This window comes from Ruditapes philippinarum, unplaced genomic scaffold, assembly GCF_026571515.1.
Source record: "Ruditapes philippinarum isolate M1 unplaced genomic scaffold, ASM2657151v2 ctg2209_1_1_1_1, whole genome shotgun sequence".
NCBI classification, from domain to species: Eukaryota; Metazoa; Mollusca; class Bivalvia; order Venerida; family Veneridae; genus Ruditapes; species Ruditapes philippinarum.
In genome coordinates this window covers 49,900-66,172 of record NW_026863632.1, presented here as the reverse complement: position 1 = coordinate 66,172, position 16,273 = coordinate 49,900, and the positions used below count along the sequence as shown (strand labels likewise).

The 16,273-nt window shown below is 30.5% G+C and overlaps 1 protein-coding gene across 14 annotated transcripts in view; it reads left to right on the top strand.

Annotated features, from left to right (window-relative positions):
• LOC132722762 (SPARC-related modular calcium-binding protein 1-like) overlaps positions 1-16,273 on the top strand; it is a 48,036-nt gene that overhangs the window by 6,359 nt on the left and 25,404 nt on the right. For all 14 annotated transcript variants that reach the window (XM_060707309.1, XM_060707313.1, XM_060707315.1 and 11 more), the window contains exon 2: positions 13,268-13,439. In XM_060707309.1, coding sequence (XP_060563292.1) covers positions 13,268-13,439 — 172 coding nt within the window. The remainder of the gene's footprint in view (positions 1-13,267; positions 13,440-16,273) is intronic.

The window sequence follows — 16,273 nt, the reverse complement described above, 5'->3', positions numbered from 1 at the left end:
TAATGCACGGAAGGGCACCTGAGGTCTTCCTCCACCAGTAAAGCTGGAAAGTCGCCATATGACATTTACTGTGTTGATGCGACGTAAACCCAACAACAAAGAAAACGACACGTTCATGGTCGGTCATGATCAATCTCCGACTCTAGCAACCTAGCCAGTTCCATCAGAATCAGTTCCAAAACATAAAAAGCATTCAGCATCACGAGCCTTACTATTTCAAAGTTAAAGCCATTTCATGTCCTTGCATCAAAGATTCTAACAAATGAAAGGTTCTTGCTAGACGAACTTATTTTAAGTGTGTAATAATTCGGTTAAATAGAAAGTTTTACATATTTCAATCACGCCATGTTTCTGTTATGAACCATTATTTAATTAAGCGCCGTCAAAACGAAGTTCTCACAAAAGATTCTAATTATTTTTAATGCGAAAATGCAATCCTTAATCACGGAAAGTTGATTAATATTATCACCAAAAGATCAGTTCGTTGTATAAATTCATGATTATGGGGTTTTCATGTTGAACATTAATTACAGGATTTTGGAGTGATTAAAAGAGTAATCAACGTTAAAGAACATGACGATATGCAAAGTGAGTGTATGTCATTAAAACAATTTCATTACTTTCTGTCCAAGCACGATATTTTCTTGCAATCACTAAATAACTTAAGATATGAAAACATCGCAACACAGTAAACAAAAATTTCGTTATTTTGATGTTCAACATCTGTATTTGACCATAATTTATGTACCAAAATGTAGCGAAAGACAACATAATATTCTTTAATAAATATCACTTACCGCTTTATAAATATCTCTGCTACGTCGTGACAAAACTGTTCCGAATTGCATGTAATTGGATTTAGTTTAATAATATTTTATTGTATATTTTGAACATGATAAATTTACACAATCTTAAGCATAATGTACATACAAAAGGGTTGGACCAAAGGTTATTCCAACATTATCTAGGGTCCTCCCCTACTTGGCTTTGAACAATCGGCATCAAATTTTGTTGGTGTGTTTTTCTTCCTCTTCATGCTTTAATTACAAAGAACACAATATATAATCTGAAATGTTCCGACTTTTAAAATACATTATTTATGGGAATGGTTATTTACAAATATACCTTCGGATATGTCCTTTGGTTTGAAATCCGTTTCTTTGGATATATGCGAATGATGTCCCTGTCAAATTTATTAATAACTCAGACATGTTGTTTTGAAGGTATTTGATATTTCTCTGTCATTGTTATTCTTTCTTGTTTGTGTGTAAGAAATGAGCAGTCTTTTTTTGGGATTTGCCCGAATCAAAGCAGTTTGGTAGCTTTGTATGTATTTTTGACTCTCCGAATGGAGGTGAAAAAAAAAATAACAATCAAGCTTTGACAGTTGGCGCCAAACAAGTAAGAAACATTGGATAAATTTAACGTATAACCGACAGATTGTTGGACATTTTGAAATTGCCGTTGCTTGCACTGTGTGTTAGTGATATCTAATCGGGCGAATTCTGGGGTATAGCCCATATTTGTATATTTCAGTTATGATTTTTGTAGGGTATGGGTAAATAAAAATTGTTGTCAGTCATTTTTTTTTAGAAAAGCATGCAAACTATTATTTTCTTCATCGTATGTCATATATCCGGAAAATGGTGTGCAACTGGTTATCTCTCTGTGTAACAAATTTTAAAATATTTGGAATTGTGTTTCTGGCCACACTGAACTACATAGTTCTGGCTTCCATAACTTTATATGTCGCTTTTATTTTGACATTGTGCGACAGTAAACAGGTCTAGCAGTAATATAAAACCTGTTCGCTGAAGCATCTTTAGCTATGAACTACAAAATTGTCCATTTTTATGTCTAGCTCTAACCTTTTATAAGCAGCCATGTTTACTTTACTGTAAATGAAAGAAAATAAGAGTGTATTAATTCAGTTGTAGTTATTGTACATACTTCTGAAGAAACATAAATGTTGTATTTTTGTTAAAGGAAAGAATGAATGAAAATATTATATAAACATTTTGAACATTGTTGTTTTTTTCCACATTATTTTATGCATACATTATTTATTTCAAGTATTTACTATTTATATACTATCAAAAGGTATCAAAAGAGCATGCCCTCCAAATAATGCACCGTCGATATGAAAGGAACACAGAAACAATTCCTTTAATTTGCCAAAGGGATGTTCATCTTTTACGTTTACTAATGACTCTAAAACACAACTCAATAAGCATCATTTCAAATAATGCGCGTTCTAATTGGTGTTGAATTTATGCTAAACGGTTTTAGATTTAAACATATTAGTTCATTGCAACAGATCAAATGATATTTTGATTTACTGAAACACCTGCTGCAGTCATACCCCGCCCTCAATAAAGAATAGATTGCCATGACATCATCTTTGCATAACTTAGACAATAATAAATCTCGGTCTTGTTTGGCAAGCTGTTCATGCACTTTATGAAGAACATTTTACTGAAGCACCGGTTGCACATTCATAATAACTAACGGAAAGGACAGAAATGTTGCAATAATTGTAATTTGCTGGAACTGAAATTGATATGTTTTTACCACCACTAAGGAACCAGGCCAGCCTTCATATCCGGGCTGTCTGAAGAGACTATAGGTAATTACAAAATGATGGTACCTTAATTTTTGTATTTTGACATTGAAAGCTCATACATTTTGAACAGACTGCTCCGAATTCTAAGCTATGCAAATCCGTAACACAGATTCAGTTGCTTAAGAATCAGAAAAATCTTTCTTGAGTTTAATAAAAAATACTTTTTCAAACGTCTAAAATTCATATTCTTTTTGTGTTTTGAAATTCATAATTTTTGTGTTCTTACTTACATATTATTTAAGAGTTTCAAGGTGAATCGATTTCAAGTTTCAACTTCCTTGAACTATTGCACAATTTCGAACACGAAAATGAACTATATTTTTAAAAATAAACCATAAATACACGTAGTTTTAGTTTATGTCATATTAGAATACTTTTAAATTCAACAATTGATCATAAACCACATGAAAGCACTGACATAATAGAAAAACATTGTAAATTACTCGGTTATACCTGTAATGTTCAATTTCATATTTGTATTTCCAAAACAACCGTTCGGGCAGTTTTGAATTACAAGTGTTTTGATATCAGATGAATTCGATGGATTTTAATAGTAGTTTCATTTTTGCAATTATAGAATTGTATTTCAAATTGACAGAAATAGGCAGAAATAACAACAGTTTATATAAAATGGAAGAGGTCGTGTTCGCATTCAACTGGCCAATATAGGGTGTTAGAAATATATTGGACGGTTATAATTAAGCCATTCTATATTAATAATTGGTATAGAAATATATAATTCTACTTTAGAAATGGAAGTTAGGTGAATTTTGGCAGCAGTATTTTTAGTGGAATCCTCTTTACACCTAAAAACCAACGTGTTTTTATTCTATAAAACAGGGAGGTGCACACACTATTTAAAATTTGAAAAGCATTTTATTGTTATAAGAATATATTATTAGCTTACACATTACCTCTGTATGTTAAAAAATGAAATCCCACAGTGTATAACTTTATCAAAGATGATAAATCAGTTATTACAAAAGGCCACACATGTTATAAATTTCCCCAAATGTGACTGAAAAATGCGTTTAATGGGCGGGGAATGGATAACAAAATGCCTTTAGTAGACTGTCAATAAGATTTAGCACCAAGATACTGTGACATTAAAACGTGTGTAACAAAAGGTCTTAAGACATTATAATTCACTTTGAATATTATATTTTAAGATAGCACTATGAATGACTATATCAAGATGGTGCTGTAATGTATAGAAATGATTTATACAATAGATGCGATGCTGATAGTGAACAGAGAAACATTATATCCGAAACATAAGTATATTGTTACTCATAAACATTTTTTTCACTATGTTGATACGACAAAATGAAATGATGTAGACTTGCTAACAATACATGCTATTGTTTTTGAATTTATCTTTATTTTTGCTATATTTTCAAGAGAAAAACAGTTGTTGTTTTTTTTCGTGTTTTTTTTTTTTTTGGGGGGGGGATTTGAAGAGTTGGTTGCTTCCAAATTTCATGTGTCAATTAACGGCATTATGCAATAAAGTATATTAGCTTTTTAATGCTTTAGGAAGAAACTACTTATTTAACAATGGAGATTTAGAATGATGTAAAAATACGAAAAACAGTCCACATTAAAAGAATAAATAGATGAATGAGAAAATAAATTTAAAACAAAAATAAAGGTGAATAAGTACACAGAAATGCACTTTCCATTAATATAGTCTTCTGTTTATAATCATATCTGTACCATTATGACTTTATGTACATATCTTTCATTTTGTGTGCTGACGTCATGGTCTATGACTAGATTATTACGCACAATGAATGGCACAGCGGCAAGCAATGAATCAGTGCTGTATTTAATTAGTAATTGTATTTTTCACTCACATATAATTATGATGCTGCACTAAGCGACGTTTGTTTCAAACGTTTGTATGTCCACATTATGAATCATATTCAAGTATCAGATCTATCTCCGAAACTTCACCATGGTTTTCCGAATAATAATAATGTTCAGATGTACTTTTTCAGACCTACTAGTATTACATGCTTGGTAATTGGGATCTTTAAAAATAGTATTAAACCATACTGTTTTTGATATGTGTACAAAAAATGTTCTCTAACCAGGCTTTTAAATATCAAAAATCTAAACATAAAAATACACAGTTCCAAATTCAAAGTAGGGTACACCCAGTATATAAATGCAACAAAGAGAGTATAAAAGTAAAAAGTAAAACAACTATATACCATATGCTACGTTTGCACGAAAACAGCATTGTCATGTGTTTATAATAACAATATTTGTATAAATATAAAGTGATATTACCATTGTCACAAAGTTTGACATTTAGAATCTTTCGCGTATTATACTTTGACTTTTCCCTTGCTTATATATGTCAATTACAAGTCGTTGTTTCAAATATTCGCATGCGCATTGACATTAAATTGATATCTTCTTATCGTAAACAAACTGTTTTCATTTTCCAGTTGAGACAAAATGCATTAAGCGATCTTAACTCTCCATTTCATTAAAAGGAAACTACTAAAATCATTATGTCATGCATATATTTACCGAAAAATGGAATTCAAGTTCGAATTTCCTGCGGATATGCCAATACACTCCAAAAATGACAAAAACAGAAAGAAAGATATGACAAGTTACTTTATGATAAATAAATTCAACGGAAATACAGGATTATAAGATAATTTGCTAAGTGCCAATTTTAATCAATTTACAATTAGTTTACTAAGGTAATTCATAAAGTCATCTTCAGACTATGTCGGACCTGCAAGGCCTCTCTAGGTTCTCCGTGACGATTTCGTGCGGAAGATCCGTCCATAAGTCATTTATATTTTGATGTCGACGCTTAACTGCGAACACAATTAATTTTCCTTGTTTTATTAGACAAAACGACACTGCTATGGCCATAACTTTCCAGATTGCATCGTTAATAGAAAACCCCACTTGTTTCTTCGTGTATTATTTCAGACACGAGCGGCCACGTGACCTGAACCACATACTTTTTACAAGCTAGTTATACTTGTATTGCTTCCTCACATGAAATAAGCCTTTGCTTTCAGCGGGACTCAGAATCACATGCAACCATCAGACAATGGTAAAACAATCGGGAAAACACTCTTGTCACATGTTTGTTATTAATCAAATGATACAAACTTGCACTTTACCCAGCCTATCACACATATATTTTACATGTACGTAAATCGTCTATTCTTGTGGTTGCACATTTTAGTATTTTATGTTCTCCACAAGCTTTTCTAAAAATAGGGAATCGGATACAATCAATTATAATATCGCGAAAACATATTTTGATGATGAAACAAACTAACAAAATTTGTGTATGCATTATGCGTTTCACGTAACAAAATGATACTGAAAACAGCAACTACACACATAGATTGATGTTGGGTCAAATGAGTGCACGCTTATTACTGTCTAAATAATTACAAAAATTGATATCATCTTCAACCAAGGTGAAAATACCTGTCGCTTTTTAAAACATAAAGTAGTTGAACAACTCGTGTGCTTGAATGATTGATATCAAGGCAAATAGAAACCCTACGATGTGGACATACTTCAACAAATTACAAGTGCACGTGTGATTGCCGTGTAAAATAAATTGAAAATTAATCTGTGTCATATTTCCACTTTAAAAAATGAAAGTTTTCATAACAAAATATAAGATAACATATCAAGAGAGAGAGTTGAAATCTAATTTTGCTTTAAAATACTCAATTTTCACCTATTCATGAATCACTGTAAATTATATAAGTGTGGATTATGTTTCGGATCATTATAATACATGTATTAATGCACGATGTCTAACTTTCTAGCGACTTGCGGATGGTCCAACAAATGTGCCAACAACGAATGAACAGACCTGGTGATATTTTTATATGAGTGTATTTTGAATAATTATGTAAAATACTGAATGCTTGAGATATAAAACATCAAAATTTAAACTCACGCCATAGATATGCAAAAATATGAGTCATTGTTGTTTGTATCTTCAATATAAAAATAACAGCATACCGTCTGGTTGGTCAATTAAGGGATACTGTGAACAAGGAAAAATATAACTGGTACATATTTCACTGTATTGATAATGCGTTGGAGATAGTTTGCAATTATTTAAACATCTGTATTTGATTATTTATGTTAAGAAATACATATGGAAACAATATTCTGTAAGTCTTTGTAGTTTGATATAAGTATATTGATTGGATATAAAAATCTTTATGATTATTTTCAAATATTCAAAACTATAAATAAATGTAGAAGAAAATTTAGATTACGTCTACGATCTACGAGTTAAGTATTTCATGCGAAGATCAATGTCACTCATAGATACAGTCCATGCCTTGTGGAAGATAATTATTTAAATTGTCAGTTTTACATTGCTTTTGAGTATTTTTTTTCAAGTACCCGATTTTTTAAAATTTCGTTTAAAATTAAACAATCTGTCATAATAAGATCAATAATACCTATTATATTATTGTAGAACTCCAGGGTGTAAGGTGATACGCCCCTTATTGTTTGATACTGGTGTCATTATTATGATACTTAAGCCGCTCAAGAAGCCCGGGTAAGCCACCTGGCCCTTCGTAAATGTCATGCCAAAACAGACTTTGTTTACACAGTACGGCATTATCCCCTCAAATCCTTTGTAGATGTTAGAAGTTGTCTATCAAACGATATCCCGTCATAAAATGTCAATATGTACAAAAATACCTTGTCATATCAAATCAGTAAATTGGCATTTTATTGATCATTAGATAAAGTTTAATCGCATGTAAATCTTTTGAAAAATTATTGTCTCTGCTAATGAATATTTCATCACTTGAGATAAATGTTAAAGCGGGGATTTGATCGAAGTGTAGATATCAAGTTGATAAAAAAGGTGTACCCGTGACATGGTTTGTAATCGACCCTAAACACTGTCGTTTTGGGTTACTAAACACCTGTGGCGTATCGATATTATACTCTTCATTTACAACTTAATTACTTGAATTACCATTCACTAAATGCACAACGGATTAAAAAGGTAATTTCGAGTACAACAAGACTTACGTATTGGTGTTCCAATATCAAAATGGTCGTTTGTTGTCGCTGCAAGTCTCACATCATCTGAAAGAAACATTTGTCCATTGTTTGCCTGTTATATAAAGATGGACGTAAGACATGCTAGAATTAACAGGAAGTTGGTGTAAACGCGTGCTCTTTATATACATGTCTCTGCCTGATACCATTTATATTTGATATCGTCAATATTGACATGTCAAGTGTCAAAAAACAGCTGAAATATACACAGAAGCTTTGGTAGGTGACCAGAAATTAGTACAGTCACGTGATATTCTCACTCGGTTAAAATGTTATTTGCGTACACAGCCTTTGTTATCTTTATGTTTCTACTATATTTTATATGCAAAAATGTATTTATTTATTTATTTATTTATCGTCCAAGATAAGTGTGGGAATAAAAGGTAATGAAAAGGGAAAACCAAACGCATGATGGTGTTAAGTGAAAAATGGGCATTTATTCAAAATGGCATAAAATAGTATTATTTAATCTCAAAATACACACACAAACTGACTGGATAACATAGTTTAATAAAATTTCCTAAAAGAATCAATATTATGTCATTTTTGTTCCTTATAAATTTCTATTGTTATAATCTAAAAACATTTCTTGAGTATTTCCTTCTTCCGTTTCATAATACATCAATCGATATGAACAATTCAATAGCTCATGTGTCATTTAAATTGCATAATTTATCTGTTGAAATAGAATATAAATCCTTTGGACTATGTACATAATAAAGAAAAATAGTTTTAAGGTATTTTATGAAATGGAATATATTTCACAATCAGTTACTAAAAATAATAATAATACTGATGATGATGATGATAATAATAATAATAATAACATTAAACAATAATAATAATAATAATAATAATAATGATGATAATAATATGATGATGATGATAATAAAAGAATAATAAAATGAAAATATATCAAATATCTAAATAATTATATTATAAGCCGAAGGCTCTGAGTAAAAAAAGTTAGAAATATTTGCTTACACACAGAAAGATATTCTTGATGAAGTATTCCTTAGTTATTTGTTTTATTATGATGAATGGTTTAAAGTATGTATTTTGCTTATCTTGCTATATTTAGATCTTTTTGTTGTTAGAATATTTTATATTGCTCAACGAAATGCTGTTGCTGTTTATTAACACAATTAGACAGAACGCTATAGCTTTTAACTAAAGACACATTATGCATCAGAAACGAATAAAATTTGATTTCTTTAGAAATGGCAAACATCAATTTAGTAACCTTTAAATACTGGTTTTAGGGCATGTAAAATGCTTTTGTCTGAAGAAAGGAGCACTAAATTTGAAATAATATGTCATGTAAACGAAATAGGTTTTGACTTCCATACAAAATTCTATATCTTCATAACTGTATTAATTGCCAAAGAACAACAGAAGAAAAAGATGGTTAATGTAATTGGCCAATGAGTAACATTTAAGTAACTATAAAAGTACAAAAAAATAAAAAGCTTTTGAGAAATAAAAACAGATGCATTTCTGGAGCTTAATAATGCTTTTAACAGATAGTCTCTAAAGAAGGTCCATACAAATAAAAAGATTTTTTGTGAATCTAATAAAACCTTTACAGTCACCTAAAAGTATTAATCTATGTTAATCATACACTGTATAGAATACCGTTTTTTAGTATTATATCATTACTAATTTGCATGTATTATATATCTCTATTATTAACATCTCGGAACCGTAAATAATCATTCAGATCATGTAATCTTATTAAGATATAGATAAAGACGTAATTAAAATGGTATAATTACATCACCACGTGCGTTTTCATTATCAATTCTTAATGCATTTATAACGACTACTGATTGGTCCTCCCAGCAGGCGGTGTTCCGGTAAAAAGAAGCACCACGTGCTTGTTTTCTACGCTGTTACAAGATTTAAGCCTGGATTTTAAAGTGCATTTTTTACAATTTATAAATTGCATGCAGTTATCTTTATATGGGGAAAGTAATCTTCACCTTATGTTAAGAATGTGAAGCATGCAAAGGCTTTCAATAGAATAATAAAACTCTTATAGTTTTTCTTAAAATACCATGAAAAGGACAATTTATCAAAATAACTCTTCACGCATTTAAATTGGGTGGTAAATTACAGGCTAAACGCACGCATCTAAAAGCATGATACAACCCCCATAGTCATCATTACTTTGCAAAACAATTTTCAGAATTTAAATCAGTTATTTCCCGTAAATCTTCAGAAGTGACGGAGCGGACACTTCTTACGTAAGGTGTAGTGTGTAACATTTAATACTCGGTTTTCAATGGTTTCTATTTTAAATTAATGGTAGCAGATAATTGGCATAATCATAAGATTAATATGAGTATATCAGAGCCATTTGTAACAATTGCATTGAAAAACGCAATTTCTTTTTAAATGCAAATGTACTTGAAATTTTAATAATATTATACGACTCGTTATCAATTATTAATGCAATTATATCAACTTCTGATTGGTCCTCGCAGCAGGCGGTGTTCACGTAAAAACTGCACAAGAATCTCGTGCATGGACGTTTTGTCATAAAGCATAATATATTACATCATCAGTTGATATATATCATAAATATTTGTACTTTATTTCGCATCAATCTTGACTTACTATATACACGGAAGACAGATGTGGATGGATTTAAAAGGAAACTATAGAAATGGCCAAACATAATTATCAGTGATGATAATTTTATTCCCTCACTGATGATAATTACACTGGGGATATTTGTGGTATTACTGTACTCTTTATCATGTTCCATTCTGCATATATCTTAAATTATTTTCTCATTCAATGACAATTAAGATATTAACATTTTAAACATTATCAAGTTATCGAAGAAAACTTTGAAAAATTTATTCATATTTATGTTCTAGATATATATATATAAGTAGATATTGAATTCTTTCTCTAGTTTCTGTATCAAATAGATGTCAAATCTGGTTTACTCAATAACCTTATAAGCAAAAATAATAATGTATTTACAATGTATACGCTTTTTTATAGAATGAAACTTTTTACTTCTATTTGAATGAATAAAACTAAATGTTTTTTTTTTCTCAACCGCTACAATCGAATTCAGATGGTTATATATCTAATATAGCAATTAAGTTCAGTAACAAGAATGACTGTGCAACAATATGGACATACTCAAGTCGTGTTTACTTTACTCTAATGTAAATGTGGCCAGGTGTTAGATTACAATATAGACGGGTACTTGAAGAATGAAAAACCAACTCGGTAACAAAATAAGAAATGTTCAAGCACCAGTCTATATCTGGTATAAGAGGGCTTCATGCCAGGATTTCAGTGGAGATAAGAAAAGGTCGCCTCTCAACAGGTGTCGTACTCGAATATTAAATATGACTACTGTATTTGAATTAATTTTATTACTCCGTAATCTATAAAAGCGAAAGTATATACACATTGTATATATTGTACATAGATATATTTAAGGGAAATAAGTTATTGACATTTATTTCATAAGAATGCATCAACAGTTTGCAATAAAGAAAAATATTGGTCATAAGGGCTTAACTTTAACAATATATTTATATAGGCATATTTATAAATCTATTCCCTTTTTCTAGAGACAAGACCATTTTTTATTGATAAAATATACATGAATGGTATAAACTTGTTCCGAAGTCCTGGTATGAAAGATGTACTGCAGAATTCCTATTAATTAAAAAGGTACAACAACTATTGCAATAAATGCTTAAAAGTTGCAGTTTTCGTTTTCAATTAGAAGAATATAACGCTAAGAAAAGACATCTTTGTATTGCACTTTGCTTCATTCTCCTTCACTATGTACATAATCAGCACATTTATAAAACTTTGAAATACATTTATATACATACGAAACATGTAGTTTTGGAGTGAAATTTGGAACTCACGTAAACTTTGATACATTTGGCGGAATTATCAGTAGTTTGGTTGAATTTTTTACGTATGATTTATCTATCACGTGCCTTGTTGATCAATATCTAATAGAATTTAATTAAGTGTATCCAAAAGCTTTAATAAATGTGTATGTGGAAAGAAAGTATGATACGAACAGATGGTACGTTATTTCCTCGTATCGCTTTAACCCATCTATCGTTTCATCAAAACACTGAACATCTTATGCACAATTAACTTTACGATGTTCTGTTAGCGCATAATTGAAATATGGTAAAATTCATTATTATATACAGGCAGGTTAATTCAACAGGTGTGCAGCGTTTGATGGGCAGCCAATCTTGTTGCTTCAAAAGCAAACGATGTACCCTCACAATTTTGCCTCGTAATGTTTGAGAAAAAAAGTGAATATTAATTTTATTCCCTCATAAAACATAACCTAGCCTGTAATGAATTTATTATATCCATCATGATGAAATAATATACACTGTATATAGAAATAACATGTGCTTGTTCGTCACAACTATGATAATCCCCCATCCCCAGTATTAAATTAACAACGTGTTTGTGTTCTTGTAATGTGTTTATAATCAAACATGTAAAGATGTTTTCATAGCTGTTTTATGACGATGTACTTTTAAGTATGAAACGGTATACGTAAGGGTTTCATGTTGATAACAGAGCTTTAATAAAAGTAGGTGTTAGAAAGTATCACATTTTCGTATCCCTATTCAGAAATAAAAGACAACAAAGTGTGTTTGTTTCCGAAAACAACATGGCTTTTTACCAAGAAAAAAGAGGATGCGTATTCCTTTTTTATGAAGCACTTATTGCACAAAGTGATTTTTTCCGTCTTTTCTTCTTTACCTCCTCGTTGTTTGCAATGGCTAAAACAAAAATATTTGTAAGTAATTGTGATATCGCATTTCGAAAATATTGACACCACGAATTTCCATGTAATTTATTTACAGCAAAGCTCCAACAGTTACACAAAGTCTAATTCTTTGATAGTAAATGATGAAATACAATATTTATCAGATATTTATCAGAAATGATTAGTTTTTACTTAAATACTAAAAAAAATTTCACATTTACTTGTTCATTTTTAATGAACTTGTCTAGCATCATTTTTTTGCCCATTATCATTTTTGGGATATATTTTACATATCAATATGTTCAAAAAGTTTATCAGCTTGGTTAGACTTCATGAAAGGTTTTAAAAGACTAATAACTTTTGGTTCGAGCAAATTATGGGTCAAATTGGAATTAAGTGTTCTCAAAATTAATAATATGTGTACCTTAATACGATTTAAGTTATATATTCTAGACCTTTGAATAGGGAAACAAAGATAATAAATTTTAAGTGAAATTATGTATGTTTATGTTTTCGTGTTTCTGTCTTTTGAAATAAAAATGTGCACTTTCTTTGAAATAAAAATGTGCATGTGAAGTATGAAATTGACAATGTACTTATTGCAAAAGTAAAGTTATATGAAACCGATGATATAATCGTTATTTACGTTTTTTTGCACGATTTCTTATTGTTTTACTTTGGGTGGAGGGGTATTCTATTAACAGGGTATTTTGATCATAAAATGAGTGCATGAAGGAAAATGGGTGATTGATATATCTTGTTTCTGTTTGCAGGTTTTATTTCGGGCGTTACGTGACAGTGAGTGCAAGGTCAAATGTAAAAGTCGGAGACCCAGAATAATGTGCGGATCTGACGGAGTATCATACCATTCCAAATGCGAAGTAAAACGAGCACGAAGATGCGAGGGCAAAAACGTCGTCATCAGATGGAAGGGGAAATGTGCAGGTATGATTTGGTTTATTTGAGTTTATTTATACTCTTCACCGGTTGCCCATTTTGGCGCGTCCACCATAAGAGTATTAGTCATTTTATGTATTGGAGGATCGTGCAAAGATACAGATACAGAAAGATGCCCCAATTCCAGAAGCTTCTTCTGGGGGCCATTTTATCAACGTGTCGTAGTCTACGACAATTTTTTGTCGGTGTCGTACGTCTGCGACAATGTCGTACGACCGTTTTATGAAACGTGTCGCAGACGTTGTGTTTCTGCGACGTCGCAGCCTTTGTCGTAGACAATAATTCACGCGAGACACAGTCTAGCCAGTGCGCGCTTTTACGTCACATATGAAATCAAAGTACTAAAAGTATTGATGGAATTTACATGACTATTATCAAACGGATAAATTTACATGATTATTATAAAACGGATAAATATTTTTTTTATGTCATTCAAAGTACATTTTAGTGAGAAATACAGCATATATTTTCTGAACTCGATTCACCCCTTAAAATACTATGTCACGCCACGGTTCCACCCTTAATGCCGGGTCTGAACTGAATGCTAAAGGCACATTATGTCTCAGAAGCGAGTTTCTTTTTACCAGAGCGAACACGGGTTTTATAACGTTTAAATAACTATTTTAAAGCATGCAGCCGCTTATGACTTGAAGCGGTGAATGTAAAATTATTAACCAAAAATGTCAACAAAGTTGTATTTGACTTTTAAACAAAATACTAAATAACTATCACAATTAAATTTCTAAAAATTAACAGACGCAAAAGATGGAAACGACCGATCAGCCACTTTATGAAATTAAAACAGAAAACTAAAAAATCAAAAGCATTTTTAAGAAACGCTAAAAAGTATGTTTATAGTACTTTAATACTAAATTAAAAGCTAACTGTCAATTTTTAAATAGCACCGGACTTTTCAAGTATATCGTGTGGCGATAAATCGGAACGTCACGGCTATTATCTATAATAACCTCGGAATTAATACGGATTGAAAGTAGTTACACCACGTAAGGAACACGCACATTTTTTTCAAACTTTGTGTACTCAACTGATTTTAACGAGATAAGGTGCAGAGTAGCCGCGACTATACAAGCTACCCACAGTATATAAAAAATTAAAAACACAACCTGAATTATTATTGTCGAAAGCATTCGAGTATAGCCATTTTTCATAGTATTTTCCGAGAAATACGGTACACACTCGAATATAAGAACAAGCGACTAACTAGTCCCTTGTCTTTCTCGTTGTTTGAAACAAAAAAATATAATATACATGTATATTATAGATATACCATTGCCAATGCATCGAAACAATAAATTGCTGTTTTGATTTTTCTTTTGTTTATTTTGCTTCTTTAAAATGCCAAGTGTTTAAGTACTCATACACGGGACCTTTATTTAAAGTCTAGTTGGCCAACCCGAGAATCGAACCCACAAGTCTCGCACTCTAACCGATTGAGCTATGCGGGCTGACATGCAGGTATGAACTGGTTTTGTCGTCACTTGAGTGCAATAATGGGTTAATTCCTATTAAAATTCAATAAGAGTTAACCCGTTATTGCACTCAGGTGACGATATATTTCGGATAATTATATGTTTATACATTTGCACGATATGTTTGCATATACAACAACACATGTGGGATATGGACAATTATGACCGTTGATATTTGAAAATTTATATAATCATAGACGTTTAACTTACTTTTAATACAAATTGATTTATAAACAGTATAAAGTCCAGTTGAAGGGTAAATAGTGCAATTAAGATGGTTAAATAATTTAATTGAGATGGTAAACACATTTAGTTTAATTAAAATGAAACCTGTTTGATCATCACCTGTTGCTAAATCACAATGGTATATAGGCAACAGAAATGGTAAAAATTGTATTATTGAAATATTATACAATTTAATAGAAATAGTATGTAGTTTAATTGAAACGGTACATATACTTATAGTTCAACTTAAATGATATGAAATAGTAATTGTAGTCCAAGTATAAAATGGTTTTATAGAAATGGAAAATATAGTTTGATTAAAATAATAATTAAAATGGTATATAGTTTAGTTTAAATGGTATATAGCCTAAAATATAGCCTAAAATGGTACATGTAAGTTTAAATGATTTAATTGAAATGGTATATAGTTAAACTGAAATGGTATATAACAATTTTATTAAAATGGTATGTATTTGAACTTAAGTTGTATATAATTTAATTAAAATGGTTGATAAAGTTTAATTGTTTAATTGGTAAATGGTATATATTGTTAAACTGAAATGGTATATATTTTACTTGAAATGGTGTAAGAGCGTACAATTTATTCCGATGTGAGATAACAAAGTGTTGCTTTTAGAACAGTTTTCATGACTGTATATCGTTGTGTTTATGTTACTATCACATGCAAATGATTAGCAATCATCATCATGAAATTGATAATCTGCGCAATAATAAAACACTGTTTCTACATCTGGATAATTGACAATACTAAAACTAATAAATATTCTTGAATCTTGTTAATTGAAAAAAAAACTAGTTTGTTAACTATCTTAATAAAACAACAATACTTATTGATATGAACTCATTGAGGTAAATAATAAATATCTATGCTAAATGCATTTGCACTCGTAATAATGGCGAAAACAATAGGAAAATTAATTAATGTGAAACTAGGAGCAGTTTCTCATTTATTAAAAGAAATTATTAGCAAAACAAGTAAATTTATGAGTCATTTTTTCCTCTGCAAATATTATATTTATATTTATTATATATCTATCCTAAAAAATTATATTTCATTTGCACGTCAATGAAAAGAGTGGTATTGTT